Below are 26,887 nucleotides of genomic sequence, written 5' to 3' on the forward strand. Positions count from 1 at the left end.
TGTGAGTGTCCAAATGGCTTAGTAGGTCATTAACTATTTCCTCCTGGATTAAGAGGGGTATATTCTGCGATACAACCACTCCATAATGACTTAGTTTTTAAACAAAAAAATCCAAGCAATTGCACTAAACCTAGGCAGATACATTTGCAAGTCCCATCATTATAGATTGTTGGAACTGAGGTCTCATTGTTAATTAGAAACTTTAAATATAGACTTGACTTTAATTGAAGCTTTTATTGTCATAGCCATCTACAAAATTCTGGATGTCAGCATATTCCTTTATTTGACATGTTAACAGGTTGCCAGATTCTTGTGTGTTGGATTGGGAGAGCTGTTCAGCGGAGACTTTTACAAGTTGCTTTCGCAGCAAAAATGCTAATTTTAGGGAATTGTACTTTGATATTTATGCATGGTAGAGCCACATGCTTTCTTGCTTCCTCCTGAAGTGCCTCATGGCCTGGGGCCTTACTGAAGAGTGCATTTGACACATTCAATGTGACAGCACCTTTGAGCTCAGATAATTTTCATTATTTTTTTTCTTTCTTCTTCTTGCCTTTCTTACTTGCAGCTTTCTGAAGTGCCATGGTTTTGGTTTGTTTTCTCCCAGAGGGAACTAGCAATGGGAATTTCATCCACTTTATGTTGCTCCAGTATATCCAGCCTAATTTTTACTCTCTAAAAAGCTTCAGCAGCTGACCCGTTCACTTAATTCAAATATCTGTCTTGAATTATTCTGCGAGATCAGTGAAGAAAGTTTCATGTTGAGCCCAAATTAGAACATAGAATTTATCAAGTATCTTTAAACTCCAGGCTGGCAAAAGCATGCCTTTCCAGCAAAACGCACCTTATCCAGCATCTGTACATAGATCCCATTGCATCTATGAGGATGTCCCCTGAACAGATAGGGCAGATAGTTAGCATCATAACCTCACTTCACAGTAAATGCTAGACTTTACTGTTCCAAAGAGGAGAATCTGGGTGGTGGCAGAACAGAAAGTAGAGGTGGGAGGAAGTAGGGGAATGCTCTGAATCATGGTGTGTGATGGTCAGGATATTTAAAGGAGGATGAAAAATGATGAGTATTCTTCAGATATGCAGATTTAAGACGTTAATTACATAAAAATCATATGATTGCTGGACCTCTGGCTGTAACATATAAAATAATTAGGTTCTTTCATTATTTCTTTGTAAAAGAGGGCAAATAAACTTTGTGTCGGGGTTGATAAATTTGTAAGGCTGAATTAAAGGTGATTGTTGTGAAGAGAGTGAAGCAATTGCTTTGTTTCCAAATTCAAATTAATTTCATTTGTCTCTGAGAACTTAGATTATTCTGTAGGCATATTCTGTTATAAACACTCTTATAGTATATATTATGGGAGTATTTTAAAAACCACAGCCTCAGACTTCTTGTAAGACAGAAGTTAAAATATTGATTTAAATGAAATATTTTTTTGAATCTAAGAAAAACACAAGACTTCCGTTTTGTTGATGAATATAATTTTGTCTGCATTCTAATAATATTTTAGAATTCTGACAATTGCACGTGATTTTTTTGCAGGATGCAAGGCATGCTGCAGAAGGAGAAATATACACAAAACTTAACCAAAAAATAGATGAATTTATTCAGATTGCTGATTATGATTGGACAATGTCTGAATCGGATGGAAGAGCCAGTGGATACTTAATGGACCTTATTAACTTTTTAAGAAGCACGTTTCAAGTTTTTACTCATTTACCTGTAAGTGTTCAAAATTAAGTTTAATTTCAAACTATTGGAGCATTATTTTATTTTAAAATACTAAGATTTTGAAGATAGATATGATTTTTTAATTATGCACGTGCTGGCAGATGTATTTTTAAATTTTTTTCAGTACAGATGTATTTTTAGATGTGTTTCAGTATCTTGATGATGCTTACCCATGGTAATACTTAGAAAATACTTTAGTAATATTATTAACAACAGCTAATTTACAAATAGGGTAAGAACTCAGCAGTTTTCTAGAGCAACAGATGGCCTTTTTAATTAACCATGTTGGATCTGTGTACACATGCATTGGTTCAAACAGTGCAGAATTGGTGCAAAGCCTGCATTTATGTATAAGTTTATGGAGGTCTTGGATTCTCCAAGGTTGTTTTTAGCTAAATAGTTTTGATAATAAAAAGTCATTTGATTCTAGTTAACTGAGCTTCATCGAAATGAATCCTTGTTCATATTCAAATATATTCTGTGTTATTTTGTCCTGGGTAAAAGGGTACTGTTAACCTGTTTTATGTACTAATCGTTACATTCTGTTGTCTGATTTCCCCTTGCTTTAAGACAAAAAAGACTGTTTCTAGTTTGATTTATCATTGTACTAGTTTATACCTTTATAGGTCTGGAGTAACTTCAATAAATCTTTCAAGCTACATCTGCTTTTCATCAGCTTGTCCTTGGTTGCTACTGTCACACTGATGTCTGAGTGCTTTACCCACATGCAGTGCCTATAAAGAATAAGTCCTCAATGCATAGAATGTTTTGAGGCTCCAGACTGGAAGTAAAACATAATTTCTGTACGTGCACAGCAAGGTGTTGAAGTTGCTGGCATAGTGGGCTTATCTGGTCTTCCAAATCACATGTGAAGGGGCTGTGATTCTCCAGTCGCCTTTTTTTTTGCTGACTCAAAGACATAACCCACTCAAAATGTATCACATATTATTGATGTGAATGTGACGTGTGAGACGTGCTTCTGTGCCAAATCAGTTGAGCATTTTTTGATAAAGAATAGTAAGTTTGTTAGATAATTAAATTCATTGTAACTTAACATACAAAGCAGTGTGAACCAATGCCACTGCTCCTCAGTGGTCATATGCATATAGCAGTTAAGGGATGTGCAACTTCTAGTGAAGGATGTGCAGAAGTCTGTCATGAATGTATGTTGTGATATAGCGGTTTGGAAATGAGCCACAGACAGAACAAAGTAATGTGTTAAGAGGGATGGAAAGAAGCAGCTGTGGCATTAAGATTTGAAAAGTGTGAAAGGAATAGAAATACGTGCCTGGGGGCACAAGTCAACCTTTGGAGAAAGCTAGTTCTTATGAAGAGGTTATTTGGTAATTTCAAACTCTGGTCAGTTAACAGGCAGGATGTAGAACTATATGGATGACTAGTCTGGTCTGGCAAGAGGGTTCTTGTAATTTTTGACTTGTCCTGTGTATCGCTCCCTTGTTCTAGCTTGGCCAATTGTAGAAACACAGTCCTATGAATGTTGCTGTGCATGAGCTGTGAAGGTTATGTGAAAGTGTGTATACAGCTTCATTATGATGATTCTGGTTAGATTTGCAATTGTAAGGTATTTTCATTAGGAGAAAATTTATAGTAAAAGCATTTTCAAAGATAAGCCCAGAACTAGGTTCCATAACTCATTAAAATAGTAAATGCTTTGGTGTGCTAAACTAAGCTAGATTCTCATATGCCATAGTTAAGATTTGGAATCATTTTAGTATTCATTTACATTAATGGATTATTCCATTAATGTCACAGTGTTATTTCCATAATAATTTTTGTATGGCTGGCAGAAACATTCCACTACTCAAAATAGTTTCTCAGAACCTTTTCTGTAATTAGAAATCAAGGAACAAAAGTCCTAGCCGCTGGCCGTAACTGTAGTAAGGAAAAGAGCAGGACAAGTAGAGGAATCTCTTCTCTTCCTACCTTAGCGTATCCGACTATGTTAGAGGGCACTGTGCTTAGGGCTAGGGGCACTAGTTGGCCACACTAGTTCTCCATAGTCTCGTTCAAGGGTCGCTGACTTTCTCTTTGATATTGTTTCAAACTCTAGTCTTCCTGTAGAAGTGTTATGGTATGTTCTTTAACAATTTTTTGATGCAGTCGTTGAGTTCCTGTCGTTAGTCTTGTTTTATTTTAGCTGTCTGTGTAAGTTGTGTAAATGCACAGGGATCTGTCTCCTTTTGTGCTTCCATGTGGGGCTATACTGAATTATTTCTGTACCAATGTAGTCATAACTTTTAAAAAATACATCTTACATTACGGATCTGTTTTATGCAATTTGTATTATTTTTATTGGAACATTAGAGATCTAAATCAGGTAGACCATGATCTCAGTTTTACTGAACCTGGCACAACTTAGTTGGGGTCTGATATCTCTATTGAATCATTGGAAATGTCTTCCGTCTCTGAAACTTTTTTTTTCCTCTGAAGTTTTGCATCTTAGTTTTCTCCTCTGTGTTTGTTTAGTGTACTTAATAAGCAGTTTTGGAAAAGAAAATAGCTTTATTCCACCCTGCAGTTATATTACCATTAGATTTATGTTAAAATTTATTAATGGATTGTGTTACATTTAGATTCTTACTGTCCTGAGCCATTCTAAGTCTTGCTTGAACAAAATATGTTAATGACATACAGATGGCCTCTATAAGCCAAGATGGTAAACATGGCATTTATTTTTTAACCTAAGTATTTTGGATTATATTATTTCTTATCATGAAAACTTTCTGGAAAGGCATATCAACAGACGCTTCATCATTTGAAGTTTGCTACTTTGATATTTTGGCATACAGTTCCTTATTACAGAAAAACATTTTATTGCCAAATTAGTATTATTTCAATTATAATCTCTTTGTTATGCCACAACAAAATACTATATAAGTTCACAGGTTTAAAAAAAAATAAGGAATTAATGTAGCTGTAATTGTTCTTTTTGGAAGCTTTTCCTTACCTTTTATTGCTACCAATTTTTTTTTATTTTTTTTTTTCCTTTTATTTTTTTTGATGTTGACAGTACATCTTAATTTTTTTGTTTTGATTGCCTTACTGGTTTCCTTCTCAGAATAACAACAATGACCATGCAGCTATGTCGGTAAGTAGATGCAAGATGAAGAAAAAGCATGTGAACTGAAAAACTATGAACTGCCTGCAGGCTTATTGCTTCAATTTTTAATCATTTAATAAAAAGACCCTTCTATTTTGCTGATGACTTGCTGCGTACCTTGTGTGGTTGCATGCAGGGATCAAATTAATGACTAACATTGGGCTTTCGTACGCTGAGACAGCAGGAGCCCTAAGAACCTTGCAGAACATTGGTGGGGTATGCCTTGCATCCCAAATGAGATAATTTAGAGGAGACTGAGACCTTTTGGAAGAGAGGTCAGGTATCAAAATGCAGCTATGAGACATGAATGCAGAATGAGGATAGAGTGGTATAACAGAATAAAGAATCAGTGAAAGTTCCATCATTTCTCTGCTACATCTGCCTGGGGTCAAGGCAATGTGTGTGCTCAATTTTATTTATTTTTTTTTTTAAGAAGATGATGGATTGCGTTTAAGAACTCTTCCAAGCCTTGATTATTTTCAGCTCATCAATTTTTGTATCAGGAGTTTATTTTGATTTGGCATAAGCATTTCCATGATAATGAAAGTGTTGAAAATAATATTATTCTGTTAAGAGTGGCTTCTGAATACTGAATTTCTGAACTTACTTTTACTGATTTTTTCTAATAATGTGGTTGAATCATGTTCACTTAAGCAGCGTACAGCAACAAATGTATACTGTGCTGTTCACTGTTTAAGTGAACAAAAGTGTAAGGGACTTGGAGTACATAGTGTGGGAATAACCGTGTTCATTGCTACAATCTGGAGAGCAATTGCCTGAGTAGTAGCTCTGTGGATCTGGAGAGAGGATCTAGCATTGGGCTTTCAAGTTGTTAGGAGCCTAGAGCACATGAGTTACAAATGGAGGTTTAGGGTTGTTAAAGAGAAGGCTCAGGAGAGATCTAGTGGCAGCCTACAACCGCTTGAAGAACAGATACAAAGGTGATGGAGCCAAACTCTTCCTGGTAGGACTGACAATTTCGCATGTGGGTATGATCACAGATAGAAGCTTGGGAGGTGAAGCTTTGACATTAGGGAATAAGTTTGCACGAAGAGAGTAGAGTGGTGTTGGAAGAGGTTGCCTAGAGGGGCTGTTGAATTCCCATCCTCAGTTGTTTTGAAGGCTCAGCCAGAAAAAAGGACAAAGGACCTGAACTAGTGTTGGCAATAGTCCTACTCCAAGTAGGGGGTTGGACTAGATGACATTGGTGGTTCATTCCAGTGAACATTTCTATGATTTGAATACTCAGCCTCATGTTGAACTGTCAAGCTGATAGGTGTCATGAGCACTATGAATATTGAAAATTTTGTGTAGAAATACTTCCTGTTAATGTTGAATAGGTGTCAGTGTGCTGGTTATGTCATAACCGAGCACTAGCAGAATTCCAGCAATGAGGAGCACAGATGCTGCGTTGCTTTTGGAAGGTTATAATGTGAGAGTCATGCAGTTTTGAATGGTTCTGTTTTCTAAAGTCGCAAGAATTTAGTCTTTTGAGATTAATGCTGTTTTCAGGTTCTTTTACAGCCCATTTTAAGTTCGTGTTGCAGTTTATAGTGCCATTAGATATTTCGAATCAAAATGCAAATTAAAAATTCATTATACAGCTATTAATCTCATTAAATCAATTGGATATTCAAATTTGTTATTAAGGACCTGCATTTTTTTAGTTTTTATTTTGAACAGTTAAAGAAAAATCATACTTTTTATTTTCAGATCAGTTAATATGAAATTATAGAGGGTGTACATGTAAGTATTTTTAACTGAAGTTTAGAATTAGCTGAAGTTTTGTTCTAGATACGTGCTTTGTCAGTACAAAGTTAGTATTGGACAACTCTTTGGTAAAGAATGACTATTGAAAAGTAACAGTTACAAATTACTTTCAAGTAGATATTTTTTATTATTTCAGTAGAATTTGAGGCAGAGACTGGAAGTAAAATTGATTCTTAAAAATTCCATTAGTGTGTTTTAGTATACTTGTATTTTATCAATATTTCAAAAGTTGGATTTTAGTGCTGATGTTAAGTAATACAATGCTTTAGTTATTATGACTGATAAAATCTGTATGTTTAGTTCCTTTGCATTTTCAGAAAATTTTTCATTATGCCATTTCATGTTGTTAAATTAATTCTTCAGCTTAAATTCTTAGATTTAACAGATAAGTTTTGTTATTTCCTTTTATGCTGAGGGTGGCAGTTTGTGTTATTTTATTGTTTCTGTGATTGGCAGCAAAAGCCTAATTTCACAGCTTGCAGTGAGGGTGAAGGGGTGGTGGTTTTCTGCAGCTATATTCAAAAACTGTCAATCAACAGCCTCCACGGGCTACTTAGAGAATGGGTTTTCTTACTGATTTCTCCAAATGCTGCTTCATGCTGTCTTTGATTGGCACAGCCTGGCAGGGAGGATGGATGAATCTGTCACTGGCTGGTTAATTGTGTTGCTGGTCTCAGTCTGACATCAGGTCTTTGACTCCTAAGTGGCTCAATACAAAACAAATTAGCAGATAGTAGTCATATTTCTCATTCTATATGCTTTGACTTTGTTGAATGCAGTCCATAAATCATATTGACTGACACCATAGTGAATGATGAAAGCTGCTTTTGAGACAGCTAGCATGGGTCTTAGAAAGCAGTACCACGAAGGTGCCATAGAAGGATGCATATGGCTGACCCTTTGGGAATTTCCTAGGAGCCAAATGTCTCTTTACTGCAATTGTTCTTAGGAGAAAAGCTTTTTGGGTCCTATAAAAAAGGATTTAATATGTCAGCAGATTCTCTTTACAAGCTCCTTTGAAATATAAGAAGTTTGTCTAAAGGTTTTTTCTTTTTACAAACTTGTATTTCAGCAAAATGTGAAGGCTGGGTGAAAAAACAGTTGCCTTTAACACTGTTAGCAGGTGTTTTTGCTTATAGAATAGGGTCCTTGTTTCCTAAACTTTACATTGGTTGAGTGGAAGAATAGGTTTTGTAGATAGCAGCAATTAGCATATGCACAGCGGAGATATGGGAGGCAAACTCAAGCGCATGTGAGAAGACTGCTGAATCTCTGCATGCTATTGAATATAGGTATTTAATTGCTAGATACAGTAACCATGCCACTGTCCTTTAAAAAATAATAATAATAGTAATTAAGAAAAAAAACAAACTGACAAATAATAAACATTAGGAATGTTTTAAAACTGAGATTTGTTTAATTCTGGAAAAGAAATAAGTTATTGCTATGTTCATGAATCCTTAAATTTCCTCTTCAAAATGCATTATGAAAAAATGGCAAGGAATTGATTAATTGGTGGATGGTGCAAATTTGGAGATAGATTTTTAACTAAATCTCAGTTGTCAAACACAAATTTGAATTCCACTCTTTTCTCAATATCATACATCCAACGTATTTTGAACTGGGAAGCACTGAATTTTGAAGAGGAGAACAGTAAAGTTCACATTTCTCTCAGTTAGAATTCAGCATTTTGATTGATATACATAGCTTCATTTTTTCTCCAGATTTAAGAAAATCAAGTGATTGTATTGAGTAAGCATAAACTGTGTATAGTAAACTTCTATTATTTGTTGATATGTCACATGAACAATAAGCCTGTAGTTCAAGTTACATAGTTGGAAATAATTTAAATGTTAGGATGTTTCCATTTTATGAAATTTTAAAATAAACATTAAACATACATGTATTGATACTTATTTAAAGTCCAAGTGGCTTTTACCATGTCATTTCTGTATTGTAACCATTATCTTGTGCTCCAGTACTATTGATATTTGCCAGCCTGTAACAATTAACTACAGATGCTTGTTAGAAATATAAAATTCTGTCTTTTATTTAAAATAAGAGGAGTACACATTGTTTGCATATAAAATAAATTGAATGTTGGAATTTTTCTTGACAACCTATTAATCTGGTTCAACTTTTATTACATTATAGTGGCAGCATAAATAGGACATGGAGCTGATTTGATGGAGCAGTACATTAAACAGAGATGCACTAGATGTTCCATTAAATCAAAATGACATTTCCATTAAGTATTTCAAACCTACTACACTGTAATTAAATGAACTGTGGTACACTGATTCCCCTTCTCACCTCCTTTTTTCCTTCTTTTTTCCCCTTTTTTCCTCTTTTCTTTTTTTTTCCATTCATATTGATATTGTTTTGCTTGGGGAATAGACCTGCATGTCTCCCAGTGTAATTACCATTGGATTTGGGAGACTTTTAAGCATGCCGTTCTTGCATTGTTTCTTACATTCTTCGTTGTCAGTTCATGTATTTTGGTCAAAAATGTTACTTGCTTTTCTGAGATTTTTCAATTAAGAAACTGACATCTCATTTCAGATATAAAGCTCCTAACAGTTCAAGGTGTCCTAATGCTAAAGAGTTATTAGCAAAAGCCATTTAATGTTTCACTGTGACACCTGAGGAGAGTGAATGCTTTCCATTGTATTGTCTACATTTTAATTATGTTTTAACAAAGAATGGATTTTTAAAGTACAAAATATTTAGGGCCAAATTTGCTTTCTGTTATATATATACATGAAAATTCAATGATATGAGCAAGTTGTCTTATTAAGGACAAGATCTGGCTTTTCAGATGTTGGAGCATAACTTTCCAAACTTTTTGGGACAGTGAACTGCTGTCTATCCTTATCATTTTTCATTGCTTATGTGTGTTTCTGTGAGTCAACAGTGAATTGATCAACCTGACTTTGCAGAAAACAGCTGGGGAACCATTGCTTTAGAGAAATAGGTGTCATCACTTTACTGATGGATATAAGTAAAACGATAGTGGTGTGTGCTCCAGTAGGTGTATTATGTAATTATGGTTTCTTTTGTGGAAGCATGTTAATATTTACCTTTGTTTCAATATGTATTGTAACATAGATGTCAGTTGAAAAGCATGGTTTAAGTACATTAAACTACAGAGATTCATATAATTGCATTTGAAAGTTAAGATCACTCTGCTCTAAAAGATTGCAGTACTATGAATAGAACGGTGCCATCTGATCGGATATCTGATCTTAATTGGTTTTCTTAATTCTAAGGTAGAATTTTCATATCTTTTAATTTTTCTGTACTAAATTTTTAATAATTTATCACATGTCTGATTTTGTAGTTTGTTTTTTGGTCTTATGTTTGGAAAATCATTTGTCTCAATTACATATACATTGTAAAGAGATGTTACTAACTAGACTGTGGTTGGCAAATTATTTCTATTTTGTACAGCAGAGGGCTACATTTCATTTTGTAAGTAGTTGATTACTGACAGCACTGATTTATTAAGCACCTGAAAAGATGATGGATAAGCATGAATATTTTAAATAATTTAGCAACAAGGTTTGAGATGGAATTCGAACAATTAAAGTGCCAATAATAAGTGCAAGCTGTTATGAGAAATGCCCCAAATGAAAGCAATGGGTTTGGTTTATATAAAGTTTGGGGTTTTTTTAACTGACTATTGTGAAAAACATGCAGCATGTTGATTTTCATTACATTCTTGCTTTCATTTTGGGTAAAAAAAAAATCCTCAAAGCTGTTCATATGCTTCAGCAATTTATATTGTTATTATTTTGGAAATGTCCTTGTATTCATGAAGACTGTTTGATTTCTAGAAGAAATATCCATAATTGCTTTAACATATATTTAATTTAGTTCCCTGATTGATTTAATAGAAACAAAACTAACAGGTCAAAGCAATAACACCAAGTGTGATCTTTCTCCTTCTAATCTAAGTCCTGCCTCATTAAGACTTTGAGTGTATATTAAAGTCAAATCAGATAAGCAGCTCTTTAGTGACTTATCATTTGTTTCTATCTTAAAACCTGTTGCTCTTTCTACTAGGGAAAAGTGGCCCAGACAGCTTGCATGTCAGCCTGCCAGCATCTTTCAACGTCCCTAATGCAGATGCTACTGGACAGTGAATTAAAACAAATAAGCATGGGAGCAATTCAGCAGTTTAATTTAGATGTGATACAGTGTGAATGTAAGTAGATCTTCTGGAATTCCTATCTATATCTGTCTTAACACTGCAAAAAAGTTCTGTAATGCAATCCATATAGTGATCTTTTTCCATAATTCACTAAGCTTTGTCTTTTAAACAAAAATTACTACGGTACAGCTTCTTGTAAAAGTATTTATCAATGTTATGTTGACTTTTCTGGGAAATTTTTTTATGAAATTTTTTTTTTTAGCTGAAGTATCTCATTGAAACATACATCTGTTGTCACTCCTAATGGGATCATAATTGCTATATCCAGTAAAAAGACTATAGTGTAGTACAAAATTGCCCAATACCACTACATAAATGTTGTGCTTTTATAGTTGAGGAAAAAAAGGTCAAATGTCTGCGAAATTTTAATTTTCCCTCTTGAGTTTATTTATTGTGATACAGATTTTAAATGTGCTGTTACATAGGGTTTCCTCCCTACTACGATGACGACGACTACTACTACTACGTTACTCACTGTGCAGAATAATAGTACTCCTTTAGTAAACATCAGATGTTGTTTAATTCTCACTGTTCAAAATACGGCATCAGAATTATTTTATAAAACTAGTTCAATCCAGTGCTAAAGGCAGGATTAATTTCCTCATGTTTTGCATGGAGCTCACTGCTGAGGGTGAGCTGTTAATCTGTATGAAGGAATTTACTTCCATAACATCTTTGTCTTATGAATAGGTTTTAGGTCTGGTTTTATAGTTGATGACTGAGATACAGTGAAAAGGCTCACTAGTGTTTTTTTCAATGCATATTTTTAGTTTCTTATGCTCTGTTTTTTCGAACTATCTTTCCTCTTATGTGTTTGAAGCATGGATCTCAATGATTTTGATGACAGCTATAAAATGGGGCGGTTCTGCAAGTTGTATCCTGAGGTTTATAGTTTGGACACATGAAAAAACTGATGACTACTCAATTAGCAGCCGCCTATGGGAAACTGGAAATTTGATTTCAAGCAATTTAGTTAGCATCACAAAGTGTTCTTATGGGAGTCCAGAGACAGAGTTAAGGGGCATTTTTGACATTTTAACCATATGCTTGTCTTTCCTTCTACTGCCTTACTTGTTACATTCCAGCTAAACTCTGTAACAGGTAGACCAAGCATCTTTCTGACAGTCCTTTATTATACAGCCTTAAGGCCTTTCAGTGTGTGGAATGAACTGACAGGATTATCAGGGTCCAATTGAAAAAATATTTGTGATCATGACATTAAAGTTTGTCTCGTGATTGCACAAGTTGGCCAAACAGATAATGGTTTGACTTTTTTTTTTACTTTTAGTATGCCTGATGTTGCAAATTTAATAGTGTTCTTTTCAGGTAGATGGGCAGGGATATGTGTATGTGCATTTGTGTAGTCTCCTAGATGTAAAAAAGATCCCAGTTGTAAAAACAGAAATTCCATAGTATTCGTAATACTGACACCATAATCATTCGTCTAGACAAGCTGAATTGGTGCACCTACTAAACAGTTATCTGCCTTCTGAACAAATAGTGTAACAATGAAGAAAGCTTGCCCACTACAGTATTATTCTGTTTCTCATATTTAAAATACCATCTGTGAACAACACAGTACTTCACTACTTTTATAGATTAACCAATTCACTGTTTCACTCGGGGATTTCTAGTAGTACAGGGGATAAAATGCATGCCTTGCAGGTGACTTTCACAGTATGAACAGTATGTTTACTGCAAAGTAATGAGAAGTCCCAACAAGTCCAGCTGTCGTCTGTCTCTGAGTTGTTCTCAGACCTTTTTCTTCTCAGCCTCTGCCCTGTTATGTACCATCCTAATTTCTATTACCACTCTTTCTACCATCCTTGGTTGCTGCACAGTGGAAATTTCAATCAGTGAAGAGATCTTAGTAGAGGTTATCACGTTAGATTAAATAAAAAATTCATTATTTTAAGATTGAAATATAACCTTAAGACAATGTGTTTTGTTACATGTAGCTTTTATACTGAGCATATGGCATGGATAGGACATGGGAAACTTGGGCCAAAATGAGAAAGTTTCAGAAAACTAGTAACTTAGACTGAAAAATGCATTCTTTCCACCATTGCGTAACTTTTAGCATGGGCTGTACAGATGCAAATAGAGTAAACTTTAATTCTTCCTTTCTGCAAAACTTTTAAAGCACCTTAGAAAAAAATTGGTTTTCCACAGAAGTGCTTTGAGTAGTTTAAATATAATTATGGAAGCTTGTCAGAATAGTATGTTGCAACAAATGACATCTTACAATCTGTGGAATAAGGGATCGACGCAAGATTTTGCCTAGACTTCTTTGCTGTTGTGGTTTCATTCATAAGGTCCATCACAGGCACATTCCAGGCTTCACTGTGATGCCTGTGATTTATGTTCTTGCTCATCACCCTCCCCCAGCTTTATTCTTTGACACTTTGGGATTAATGGATACGACAGTGACATTTCAATTAGTGCTTAGAGTGTGCAAATAATTCACAACTGTTGAGTAGTTTCCTACTGTATTGCATACACAGGTTTGACATTTTACTTACAGGCACAATGGAGTATACTCAGATGCATTTTGAACTAAGAAGTTACATGAGATGTAGAAAGTTATGAATATCTGAAGATATATTTTTAAAAATTCTTGGCAATATTCTAGATATTTATTCTGATCTTTAACACTACATTTTTATTCTTTATATGAACTGGAGGAGATCTAAATAAAAGCAGGAAAATGTGATTACTTGGCAGATTTTTTTCTTTTCCATTAAAAAGCAATCAACAGTCCAACCAACAACCCAAGAATCTGTTAATGAGCAGCAATCTATTAAAGTCAGTAAATGCTGAAGTTCTTAGTCCCAGCAAATAGGTAGAATGGTAAGTGGACTTCCAAGAAAAGAAGGTGGAAGGGAAGGACATGATTTTGTGGTGAAATATGGGATTTCATTATCTTGCGTTGCATTTCTGTGCAAAGTACCTAACTTTAAAAAGCAGAGCAGAAAATCTGGAAGTATCTGGTACTTTTGCTCAAGAATAGTAGTAGTGTCAGGTGGTCTTCTCTGATAATTTATTTAAAAAAAGAAAAGTTACAATCATCTTGCTCTGCTTCTAGTAAGTTTTTTGTTTTCCTTCCAAACATTCCAAAAGCTTTCAGTTTGTCCTGTTCTAATTGAAGTGTTTCTCCAATCTCTCTACGTATTTCATAACCTAGAGCAGTGTTTTACCTCTGTATTTTACACCATTCTTTCTCAGTGGTGATCTTCCACTAGGATGATTGGGGTTCTTACAACAGTGTTCAGAAAAATAGAATGTACTAGATCCCATTGAATAAAACCCGAAGAATAGTCTTGTGCTTGGACATTACATTTCAGTGCCCTGAGGAGGGAAATGGGTTGGGGAGGGAAGGCATTTGCTATTTCTTGAAGATGAAATTCAAATCTGGGTTGCTGTATCTCACTTTGAGAAGCAACGTGTACATAATAGAAAATGAGCTTTTCAGAGACACCATCCAGATCTAGATACCTTACATCAGCTTTTTGTTAAGGAATTAGAACTTGTCAGAAATTCAAGTTGCTGGAAGAGTTAAATGTAATTTTTATAATTTCTGTGTTTTAACATAGGTGAATTGTGAGACAGGATTAATTGGCAGAAGGAGGTATGGTTCAGTGGGCATCCTTCTTCACCCAGACAGGAATCTGTGCAAGGATGAAAACATTTTGGGTCCTGCGATAAATAAGCATGGGTTAGCAGAGAATTAGCGCAAAGCAGGATGCAATATACCTTCTTAACAAGCCCTACATAGGGCTTCCTGCCAGTCCCCGCTTTGTCACCCACTGTGTAGAGAGCTGCAGTATCCAAGAGCAAGAGAGATCGTGACCCAAGTGCTCTCTGTTGAGCATACATGAAGGTAATCTCCAGGTGGGCGTGCCAGAAGCTGAGGAACCCAAATCCTGTTTTTTCTTGAAAAGGCACTATATTCTCTTCTGAAGGCCCCTCACTTTACCTGCCTCCTCTCCCATCTGGGAAGTCAGGTTAACTTAACTCACTTGAGACCATCCTTCATCTGCTGGTCACATATGGCAGCATGCGAGTGAGGGGAAGCAGCGAGATCTTGCTGGTGCTGGGGGCAGGGCTGGGGGCTGCTGCCCGGCCAGCTGGCAGCTCCCTCAGCGAGTTTCCCCTCCAGGCGTGTTTGAACAGCTGGAGCATCCAACAGGGCTGCAAAGTGGCTGAGGGCTGCTGAGATAGTCACCTGATTCTCCACTCTTCCTTTAAAAATACATTTGTAGCTTTGCTGTCCTGCCTGTGAATCAGTGCGATAAGGCTGAAGTAAAGCTATCCTAATTTAGCTTTTGATCCAAAGTCTGGACTCTGATTTTAATTTCTGCCATTGAGCAGCGGAAGTACTTGTCAGGAATTAGGTACTGAATTCCCAGACCAACAGAGAGGCACAACCAGATGATGGCTAAAACTTTCAGAGAATAAAATGAAGAGACCTGTTAATAAACCTAGAAGTGCATAGAAGTTCAGTACAATTTACAGTTAAAGATGTCTTAAACTCCATTTTAGCAGACACAGCCTTTTTCATAAGATATCCATTAACGTATATATATCAATTCACATATATCCTGCATACAGAATGTAATTAAAAGATTAAAGCAATGTATTAAAAAGAAAATGGACTGAAGTCATCTTTGCAATATTTAAATTTACCATTCTCATGTATGTGTTACCTCTCAGCCTGTTTTTGTATTATTACATACTTTTTTCATTAGATCCTACCTCCTGTAAATTCCCAAACTGGCTGTTGTAGGAAGCACCTTGAGATTATACATATTGTGGGCACACATTGTGGCAAAGATCCTGTTCTATATACATAGAAAAGGTCTACACAGTATCAGCAAAGTGCAGGGAAAGAAGATGTTAACAAAAACCTTGTGAATACCAGATTCATGTAATGCATATTTTCAGCTTATTTTTCCCAAACCATTGAAGTTTCTGATTCAAACTGCTAAGCAGCCAGTTGTTTGCCCCTATATGGGACAGTTTAATGGTGACCTTTGCATTTCATTCTCATATATTATAAAATTCCTGAATGCTCTTATGCACACTAAAATAACGAACCAACCAACCAACCAGCCCTCTACCCCTCCAAATCCTCTTTAAGCCTAAAATGAATGTAGGGGGTAGATATTTTAAAAGATGTATATATGACAATGTTTCATTACTATCTGGAAAAGAACCCTTAGGACAAAGACATTAAGAATTTTAATCCTGTTCTTATAACATCTTCCTAAAACGCTGTGCAGCAGAAAATATTTAATTAGCTTTGAAAAATTGTTAACAAAACTTAAAAGCCCTGAGCTGAGGGCGGAGGGGGAACTGTCTGACTGCTACTATAAGTAGATTATCTTTTTGCCCTTTGAACTAATGAAATTGTAATAATGAAACAAATACTACTGTAGTCACCTGTCAAAAATGACCCAAATGTGAAAATAAATGCTTGTGCTCTAATGGGTGTCCCTGGTGTTGTAAATTCATTCATAATATAAAATTGTAGTTAAAGAGAACAGAGCTTATACAATAATTAAGTTTGGTACCTTTTGTGCTTCTTGTTCTATAGCTGCAATGGTAGTAGGCACTATGTAGAGAAACTAAATCATACTGCATTATTTAATGCATTAGGATAAATTCCAAACTACCTTAGCCTGATAAGCTGCAGAAAGGATGCAAATATTTGCCGTGTGGCAAGTAAAATTATCCCACTATAGGAAGGTACCTCCTGAAGTATAAAGTGCCAGTAGCTAACTGAAAAGTTTTGCGGCAGGTCACACTTTTCAGTTATGTTCACTTTTCAGTTCTGTAGCCACTCCTTTGCCATAAAGTTTCCTTCTCCCAGTGCTACCATTGTAGAGTAGCTGGAGGAGCTCAGATTCTAGTGGGGGAAGCTGGTCTCAGCGTACTGTGTATGAATGGGCAGTTATACAGGATCAGATACAGATGGGCCTTATCTTTCAAGAATAGGACAGGTTCTCCTTTCTTGTTTAGGGGATATAGAAAACACCCCTTCTGAACATCACACTTGTCCTCCTTATTAGTGTGCTGCCATAGCTGACAACCCATGTATCTCTTTTTAGCTCTTTGCTATGGGGCGTTGCTAAGAATTCCCTGCTATAGTATGGTGTTCCCATTTTAAACGCTGTGTTTGGCTGACCACAGGGGTCAGCATCATAGGCCTGTCTGTCCCTGAAGAAAGGGTGGTCCCAGTGGCCGTGAAATACCTGCAGAAAACAGCCATGGAGACACCCAACTCTTTAGCCTAGGGTTTTCAGAAGGGTGCTTTCATAGGCCTGGAGATCCTTCTGTTCTTCTGCAGGTTGGTGGTTGTACAAACTGTTTTCTCTTTGCTGCTTTTAAAGAGTTTTTTATTAAGCAAACTCTCTCTATAAAATGCTGGAGTTAGGATATGCTTTTTCTACTGTTTTTTATCTTTCTTCTTTTTTATTTGAAAAGCATCTTTATGGTAGATTGAAATTCCCTGAAAACTCCCTGGAAAGTTGGTGTTACTTATGAAGTAGGAAACCCAGACAATTTAGAATTCAGACTTGAATACAGTAATCAGTGAGCATTTGCCAACTGTTACCAATACTTGTCTGTGACATTACAGTGTTCTCTCTAGGGCGTTTGATTGGTATTTTTTATTCCTTTAGCTGATGAAGAATCAAGTCATATTCCAGTTTAATTCATTCTCCTATTACACGACTGTCCATAAAAATTTTTGCACTGCTGTAATACAAGTAATAAATGCTACCTCTACTGGTAAAGCTGCTACTCTGCTACTATAGTCATCTATTACTAAGCTATTCTTAGATATTCTGAGATGGTCTTGGTGGCTTCTTGTACCACTTAAGTAGGAATCTTTATTATTTTCATTTACAATTGCATTCCATATAATAATTTTTAGACTTGTGAATAGTCTACCTGAATTCATTAGTCTGCTTTAAGTTGAAACCATATGTTCAGAAGTAAATGATTAAGCCTGTTATTTTACCATCATGTTAGCTCAGACACCAATGTCTTTCTGGATGTTACTTTCACTTGATCCAAATTTTCTAGCTAGTCACTAAAAAAAAAAAATCTATTAAGGATTTCGTATTACTTTTAAATGTTAGTAGGAGTCCATGTGGCACAGTAGAGTTGAGCACTGGATCTGGAAATTTTTTGGATACATATGTTCTGTTTCCTCTACCACTGAATGACCTGTTTCTCAAACTTGGAAAAAAATGTTACCTATCACTGACTCAGATGATACCTCTCTAAACTATAGCAGTAATATCTACTTTGTTTTGTTAAGAGCTCTAACTGAAGAGCATAACAAAAATTCTCTTAAGCTCTTTTGAAGTAAGATGTCTAACTTGAGTGGGGATATGAGGCAGTGGGTGCTTCTGCAAGTGTCTTTGTTATTAACATGGGACTGGGATAAGAACAACAAAAAGTATATTATGTTTAAGTTTGACAATTATTGATGGTTTCCAAATTTAAACAAACAGCTGATTTTTTTTTCATTACCATAAGTGTTGCAATTTTTTTTGTATTTTGAATATAGTTTTGCCTTCCAATTTTGACAGCCTGTTTTTGGGTTCAAAACCAGCAGTTGTTCATTATTGATAAGCTGACTAAAAGGCATGAACAGGCATTTCAGCTCTGCTCTGACTGGCACGTAGAGCTTTCCACCTGTCATCCACACATTAAACTAACTCCCACCTTAGTGTTTTTCTGTTAGTGCTGTTTGGCTAGAGGTGGGTTTTTTATAGCATGGATGCTGTAACAAAAGCAGATGTTTGAAAATATGTTGACAGCCATGGAATTGGTATTATTTCTAAATTCTTCAGTAATCATTCACCTCAGGCCAAAAAAAGATGTTGGTTTCTGTGGTTGTAGCATTACTACTGGGTTAGAATTTTAAGCAAAATTCCTAATAATACTCCTAAAGGTATTGTTCTTTGGGATTATTGGAAAAATGATGGGAAAGTTGTTGGTTTGTTTGTTTTTAATCACTGTGAGTTATTAGTTTAATCTATTTCTATCAAACCAGTTTCATTTTAATGCTAGCTAGCATTTATATTGCAGAGAGCTTGATTTTCTGTTAGATTTTTAAAAATCTACATCTGTAATATTTTTAACCTTTCTTTGCAGTGTTTGCTAGTTCTGAGCCTGTGCCAGGATTCCAGGGAGACACCCTGCAGTTAGCTTTCATCGACCTCAGACAAGTAAGACACTAGTTGTTGTTTTTTATCCTACTAATTTCCCCTTTTGACCATTGCTGAAGTTATTAAATTCAAGAACCTTTCATGTTTTTGCATTCCTACGTAATTAGTTTTGAAAAGCAGTTATTTGAAGTGTTATTAGTGGCACTATTCCCTGTAATTTAGCATAAAAGTGTTCCTCCAATGTGTTGTTAGGGGGCACTGTGCTACTGGTGGTACTGTTACATGGATATGAGACTGAATTTTGGTCCCGATGATTTTGTAAAGATCCTGTGATGCCTTTTTTCAAGAGTGTACATGTTACCCTGGTGTGTGCTGGCCTGATTCCATTCTGAGCAATTGCTCCTGTCTACAAAACTACTCCCTGGAGAGCAGAATGGGGCATGGTATTATTTAGCATTTCCTTTCCTTAATTTGTTACATAGAATTCTTTTAAACTTTTAGAAAGCAGCTTTATTCCAACTGGCGGATGTTTATTCTATATCAAATTTAATTCTAAATGCCCTAATATTGGAAGCACTTTTCCACAGTTCTTGCCAAAAGGAAGGTTTTTCCAGACTAAAATCTATTTACTTTAATTTCATGTAGTTATTTCTATTCCCTGCTCTCTATAAATTCTGACACTATATCCACCCATAGCAATTCATTTTCAAAAACTTTTCATACTTGAAGTAAGCTTTTAGAAAGGATTTATTACTTCACAAAATTGCAAGTATAAGTGTCATTTAAATAGTGAAATGAATAATTAACTGCACATGGAGGGTCTTTACCTTTCTGCAGATGTTGGTGATGTCTTTCAGCACCATTATGAACCTGTCAAAGTCATCAGAAAAGAAGAGAAATGTAGAAAGAATTCCATACCAAATTATCTATGTAGTAAGAATATTTTTGCTTTTAATAATTTAGTAGGTTTTTCACAGCAAGATTATGAAAAAGCATTTCAGAAGGGAAAATTCGTGAGGCAAAAGTATTCCAGTTTCTCCTAATAGTTAGAAAGGACATAATTAAAGTGTCTTTTTAAATGAAAAAGTTCAAAGATAGAGTTGTCTGTTACATTCTTACAGTAATATAACAATGAAAAATATCTACAATGGGATAAGCATGGACTACATGAGGAGGATATAGATCGCGGCCATAAGATTTGTTCATGTGATAGTTCTACATTAGGAGTTCCAGAATTCAGTATGTAAAGATGTACTCTGCCAAACTTCAAATACCACCAGTCTTGCCTTGACTAGCAGCCTTCCTCTTTTGGAATCTTTTTTATTCTCCTTTTATTATCAATGTTAGAAGTGACTAAACATTTTCCAATTTGTACTAAGTCAGTTTAGTTGAAGGGAAAGGATGTTGAGAGATTTTGGCACCATTTCTGTCATCCACCTAAGTGGTATAAATCCTTGCAGAGCCTGTGTTTGTTTCAAGGGAAAATGTGATTTCCAGCTATGCAGGAGGGCAGGGTGTGTACATACTTGCTACAGGAAATAAATATTTTTGTATGTTTTAAACACCAACCCTCGAGCATGTCACATAAATAGGGATTATAGTGCTTGTGATAGCTCTCAGTTTATGTTAGCAACTTATGTTTAGAAATCTCTTGATGCAAGTAACACTTTGTAGAGGGTGCTCTGTATGCCACAGGAATCTGATCGATTTTAGATATTTTATAAACAGCAACAGTCTGGGCAACTCTCTTTACTGGGCTGCAACTGGAGCTTGTAGATGTAGAACAGTTCTAGTATATTTGTTTTGGTTTGTTTTTTACTATATTTTATGTGCCTCACCAAAAGGTATTGCAAGCATGCATCAAAAACGTTTACCATTTAGTAAGGATTTGCAGTCTTTTCCCTCTCTTCCTTATTTGTGATCCATTTCTATCTTAATAGGGTGGATGACAGTTCTTTTCAAGAATACTTAGAAAGGCAACAGAGCCTTTTTCAGAAAGTTCTTATAAAAGGTCAGGCTTCTGGTTTTTAGTTTGAATTTGATACTTCTTCATGAATTGCAGGATATGAAAGATAAGGAAGTAGGTCCAGTGGTCAGGTTTTACCTGCCCACCCGGACTGTGCCCTGAGGTCAAACTCCTGATATTGGCTGTTTGGTACAGAGGAGCTGATGACAGGTAGGGGCTGATACAAGGGGAAAAGCTTGAACCGTATCAAAGCTAAAAGGCAGGAGATTTGGGACTCAGTGAGAGACTGTAGCTAAAAGATGGATCAGCAGGATTGCCCTCTTCTTAAAAAGCAGCTGACCTGCAAGGGAAAAGACTTTATCGTCCTGCCAATCACATGGTTGCTAATGGAAGCCAGTTATCTCAACAACAGCTTACTCTCTCTCTGTTGTACTAGGGCAATGTGTAAGATTAATGAGGACTGGGCAGTAGAATATTGTAGCACATTTTACTAAAGAAGTAAAGTCACTTACAAGGAGCCAGCTTGGAAGACAGAGAGGGAAGAGCTACACTTGGATTATTACCATGGGTGGAGGAGCAGCTTTGAAAAGAATTGCCATAGGTATTTTCATCCTAAGAGTTCCTGATCTTCCATCTTTCCCTGGAGACAATGTATGGACAGTATGTTGTCCCTAGCAAGCCCACTTCTTTCCTTCTTCCTTCCACAGATGTAGAAGAGCAAACAGAAACAGTTGGCACGAGAAAGAGTTGCTTCTAAGAAGAGAACAGTAGTTAGTAGCAGGAAGCTCTTAGAGGCCAGGGATCATGAATGGGCAGGCACTTACCAGTGTCGCCTTTGATGAGCCACCTCTTCCTCCTTATACTATCCCCTCTTATGCTCTTGTCATACTTAACATGCTCCTTAAGGATCTTAGTAATCTGTAGAAACTCTAGTCAATAAAGATATTTGCACTATTCCCATAACCATAATATCTCAGCATCTTACAGAGGTGACTTTGTGTGGTTGGCTAATCACACATAGTGCATACTAACAGAGAATCACATGGCCATGAGCATCTAGAAACTTGCAGCTCCAGCTAGTTTAGCAGATCCGCAAGCAGCAAGCAGCTGCTAAGAAAATTGGGATGGATTCATGGTTCTGTACAGCTGCAGTAATTGTGTCATGCCTCATGCCACTTGTCTTAGCGTATGACTTGAGGTCATACCTACATGCACCTTTTCACCCCACTTACTTAAAGTCACTGAGGGACAGGCCAGCTCAGCAAGGCCATTATCAAAGTGGCATGTGCTGCTTTAAAGAGACTGGTCTCTGGCATCTTGTGAAGATGACCCAGCTCTCCTGTGACTTGCATCACTCTCTGAAGATAATCTCTTGCTACTGTCTATGTAGGGAGCCTGGGTAAGGAGTCCAGTGGCCCAAAGTGAGGCTGACTGAACTTTGGGGATTTTGCTACCAATTCAGATCCTAGCTCAATTGGAGTTAACCTTCAAAAATAAACAGGTCTTAGTTCATCCTACTTGATTTAGTCTCTGAGGAAGCTCAGCCTCCAACATGAATTAGTTTTGTCCTGGTTATGATCTGTTCTTTAGTGCCTAAAGACTAGGGTTACAGTTCTGGAATGTGAGGCAGTTTCTTGGATGTCCTGGACACTTAAATACGCGAGGAAAAGGGCTGATTCTTAGAATTTGTGCATTATTCTTTGGAGAGCCAGTGTAGTGTGTAGTGGACAGGAACGATAACCTCGTGGTAGCCTGAGAGGTCAACAGTTGCTGTCCTAGGGCAAATTTCCTGATTCTTAACCAGCTGGGTGGTAACAAATGCCTATTCTTGAAATCAGATCATTGCCTGCAGAGTTATAACCTAAGCTGCAACTGTAGCTTGACTTTTTTTCACTGTTGACTTCACAAGTTGTTTCTAATGTTTCTCTCCACCATGAGCACTGCTTAGTTTCAAACAGGCCTTCTTCCTCTACTGTCTGGTCTCAGACAAGTACTCTGCTAGCTTGATGATTGTGGAATTTCCGTATTTTGCCAGGGCTGAGGAGAACTGTTCTTTTGGCACTTAAGTACATATCCTCCATTGTTAATATCCTCCAGTTGCTGTCAGTGCTGGTCCTGCAACAGGGGCAGCCATCTCAAGTGAACATAATCATATGCTGTTGGTAACCCCAGAGTTGAGCAACCACCGTAGCAGTATCTCCACCCACATGGTAACATAGAGTTTACAGTTTGATAGTGGTGTCCCCCAGTCTGGGAGACCAAGGGCTGTGAATGACAAGTTCCATGAATTCTGCATATGTATGGGAGAAAATTCTTGAAGATTTTCAGCAATTTCTGTTAATGTTTTGCTAACATTAGAGATAAATTAGACATAAAGTCATAATGCAATCAATGTGATTAATATACAGAATAATGTACTGTGGAAACATTAGAAGATACATTTTTGTCAGACTTTTGTTTATGATCTATGTAAATAAGCATGTGGATAAGCACTTCTGTGAGCTCAAGTTACTGATAACACACCGTATGTATCCTTCTAAAATTGATACCTGATATTTAAAAGTATAATACATTTTCTTCTTTCAAAAGCATAATGGAAATTACATTGATAGTTTCTTGGGTTGCTTGTCCATTTGCTTTGTAATGCATTTTCTGGTGTACTGTTGGTGAGAAATATTGCTAATCTTCTGAACTGTAGTGTTGTATGCAACATGTAAGTTCATTTGAAGAAGAAAATTCTTAGTAGTACTTAATATAGTCCTCCTCTTTCTTCTTTGTTTCTCATTCATTACTGAGAGATGATACTGTTATTCTGATAAACTCAGAAGTAAATCATTGTAGGTAGGAACTGTGTAACAGATCACTGGGCTTCAATCCCAGCCACGGGAATGTCTGCCACTAAAGGCAGGCTGACAGCTCACTGTTTTGTTTGCAGTGTTTAATTTGAATTCATTTCCTGTGGTAGTAACTGCATTCAGCTCTGGCTTGTCCCTGATTCCCCCAACATGCAGCATGCCAAAGCTCTCACCATCTGTGTTGCCTGTGGAGAATGCTCTTGAGCCCTACAGCAGATCTCAGAGAATAAGTTGCAGCCTGTTGCCAAACCTATCCACCACGACTCTTGGAGGTCGAGGGCTCTAAAGGTGTGCTGTGGCTTCCTTCACAGGCTGCCAGCTCACACAGTGCCTAGGCTTTGAAATTAGTAGGGTACACCCACCCCTGGCCTCTACTCGAGAAACGAGTCTTGAACTGAAAAAACATCAGGATATTTGAAGAGGGAGAAATCCCTAACAGTGTGTTTAGGAGTAAGTCTTAAAAATTTCAGAGTTTAAAGATAAAAGTAATCCTCTCTTTCATAAGGCAACAGTTTGAATTTTTAATTAGCAAGTAGTATAGAATATTTCATCTTTTGCTTCCTGAGGGAAATGGTTGTTGAGACTTTCATCTTCACAGAAGCTCTTTCACAATGCTTACTGATCCCTTTCCCCCCGCTATGCACTCCCCAGCTTCTCTGAACAAGCAGAGTAGCATGTTACATCTGTAACATGAAGCCCAGCCTCAGGGTGCTATGTAATGGGATTTGTGCTTCTCTAGTTTTCAGTGCAATGCTGCTTTTTCAGCTAAAGAAAGGAGCTCAGATTTCAGACAGCAACAAAACAGGAGTTGCACCTCTCTGGATTTCAGACCATAGATCCTCACTTTGTTGGGAGAGGAAGGCAATGTTCTTGCTGGCCTTCCCTTTCTCCAAAAATTGACTCTGCACTAAAGCAGGAGGGCTTGAGGCACGCTGTGAGCAGCACAGAGACACTTCAAGGCTCGATATCTCATGTATTTGCATCATACAGGGGTAGCATGCATATGTATACCTGTGTTCAAAATGACACAGTTATTTGAGTATGACTGCATGCTAAATGTGTGTTAGCCAGCTTGCAGGGGATGCACAATGTCTTTTCAGAGTACTATATTCTTACAAGTAAATGGGAATTCTTCACATAAACATGACAATTAGTTTGTAAGCACTTATATTTCCCAATGGAATCCCTTACTTTTGATTTCTCTTTTTCAAGTAGATTCTGTGAAGCCTGTAGGTAATTGCAGTAGGCTCAGATCACAAGTTGTGTGTATAGATAGTTGTGAGGAAGATCTCAGTCAGTGCTCTGTACAGAGAAACAGGCCAGCTCATTACTGGGATGGGATTTATATCTGCCAGCTGGTAAGAATTAGGAAGCTTTGGAAACAAACACACAGAAATTAGCAGCGGAGGGTCAAAAACAAGCATGGCTGTGGATACACTATCTTGATAAGGATTTGCAGAATTAAAGCAGGATGGCAAGTCAGTCATTTCCTGGCAGTAGGTATTCCTACCCTGTTAACTGCCAGGAACTAAGCATATGTGCCAGGTATTAGGTGTATGTATGTTCTTTGGGACATTAAATCATTCATCAAATTCAGTGCAAAACAGACAGTATCCAGTCCAACATCTGAACACCTGCTTTTCAGCAGAGAATTGCAAATTACATGCTGATAGCTTAACAAGTTTTCACTCTAGATCCTGACTTATGGACAATGAGGGTGCATACCTGAAAACAAGTTTGAAAAACTCAGTGTACAAATGCTGTTACTTCATTTTCAGTAGCCCTGTCAATGCCTTACTTAACTAAAATTATATACATATGGCTATTTAACTACAAGATACACTACCTTTGGCAAAAACTATACCAGTTTCTCCAGAGGAAAGTATAGTAGACTATGCACAAAAGACTATGCTGTGAAAGGTGTAATGCTTAAACTGAAAGTCATCTCCTAATTGATAGTAAAGAATGCTGTAGGTACCTAAACCATTGAAGTTATCAAAAATAAGAAAATAATTTGTATGTTGTTCTTTAAGCTAGTCCATTTAAGGGATACAATTCTCTTAGTTCTCCACTTCCCAAACAAGATATACACAAGAATTAGATGAGCTGACAAGAAATCTGTACTGTGTATTTAGAAAATGACAGAACTCATGAAGCACTGGCTCAGCTTGACTTAGAGACCTGCAGATTAACAGCCTTTGCATAAGAACATGAGCCTTAGTTGAAAAAGCTGGGGGGGGGAGGTAGGTGAATTTATAATTTTTGGAATTGAGACAGGAAATAACATTTATTGATCTCACATGTCATGTACAGGTGAAACACTTGACTTCTTAGAGTAGTGGAGTTCCAGCTTCTAAATACTACCATCATAGAAATTACTAAAGTTTCACTGGAGACGTTGATCAAAGCAGATATTACCAAAAAAAAAAAAAAAAAGGTAGGCAAAAGCTGCTGTCAAGACTATTTAGATGGACATGTCCAAGTTCCTATCTGAATACTACTAACTGTCACATTTAATCAGCTTTCAGCTCTTCTTCTTAGTCATCAGTACTTTCACAAGACAAGGTTTAGAAATAGTTAATCAATTCATTCAAAACCTAGAGCTGTCCTTACGATGAAAACTTTGTATCTCTGGAAAGCCTTTCTGTTCAAGAAAGCTTATCCCATAGTTACAGAGGAAATTCGTGTAAGATCGTGGCCTAAATGGCACTAAAATTGTATCCTTGGTAGTTGAAGTGCATATTCTGATTATAACCTGTCCATAATGCCAGAACCTAAAGGCTTCACTTTTCTTGGGTGAGATACTAAATTTCTTCAGTAACTGGCATGCTACATGTCTGGGAGACTATTTATGAAGCGGTCATTTCCAAGGACATTATGAGAGAAAGCACTAAATAAGCTTTATCTGGAGAAGGACCATTTGGTAGAAGAGTTTCAGAAGGTTCACTTTCAGATAATTTCTCAATTAACGAATCTCTTGCTGGAATTGTGTTATGCCTGTTACATTTGTGAACTCCTGCTTAGCCTTTCTT

At 36.6% G+C, this 26,887-nt stretch overlaps 1 protein-coding gene across 1 annotated transcript in view; it reads left to right on the forward strand.

The window, feature by feature from the left end:
* Nucleotides 1-26,887, forward strand: part of EXOC6 (exocyst complex component 6) — a 95,181-nt gene that overhangs the window by 50,333 nt on the left and 17,961 nt on the right. The window contains exons 18-21 of the mRNA XM_010565025.1: nucleotides 1,559-1,738; nucleotides 10,704-10,845; nucleotides 19,021-19,094; nucleotides 19,287-19,363. Of these exons, the coding sequence (XP_010563327.1) occupies nucleotides 1,559-1,738; nucleotides 10,704-10,845; nucleotides 19,021-19,094; nucleotides 19,287-19,363 (473 nt within the window). The remainder of the gene's footprint in view (nucleotides 1-1,558; nucleotides 1,739-10,703; nucleotides 10,846-19,020; nucleotides 19,095-19,286; nucleotides 19,364-26,887) is intronic.

The sequence above is a fragment of the Haliaeetus leucocephalus genome, unplaced genomic scaffold, assembly GCF_000737465.1.
Source record: "Haliaeetus leucocephalus isolate CR32 unplaced genomic scaffold, Haliaeetus_leucocephalus-4.0 Scaffold184, whole genome shotgun sequence".
NCBI classification, from domain to species: domain Eukaryota; kingdom Metazoa; phylum Chordata; class Aves; order Accipitriformes; family Accipitridae; genus Haliaeetus; species Haliaeetus leucocephalus.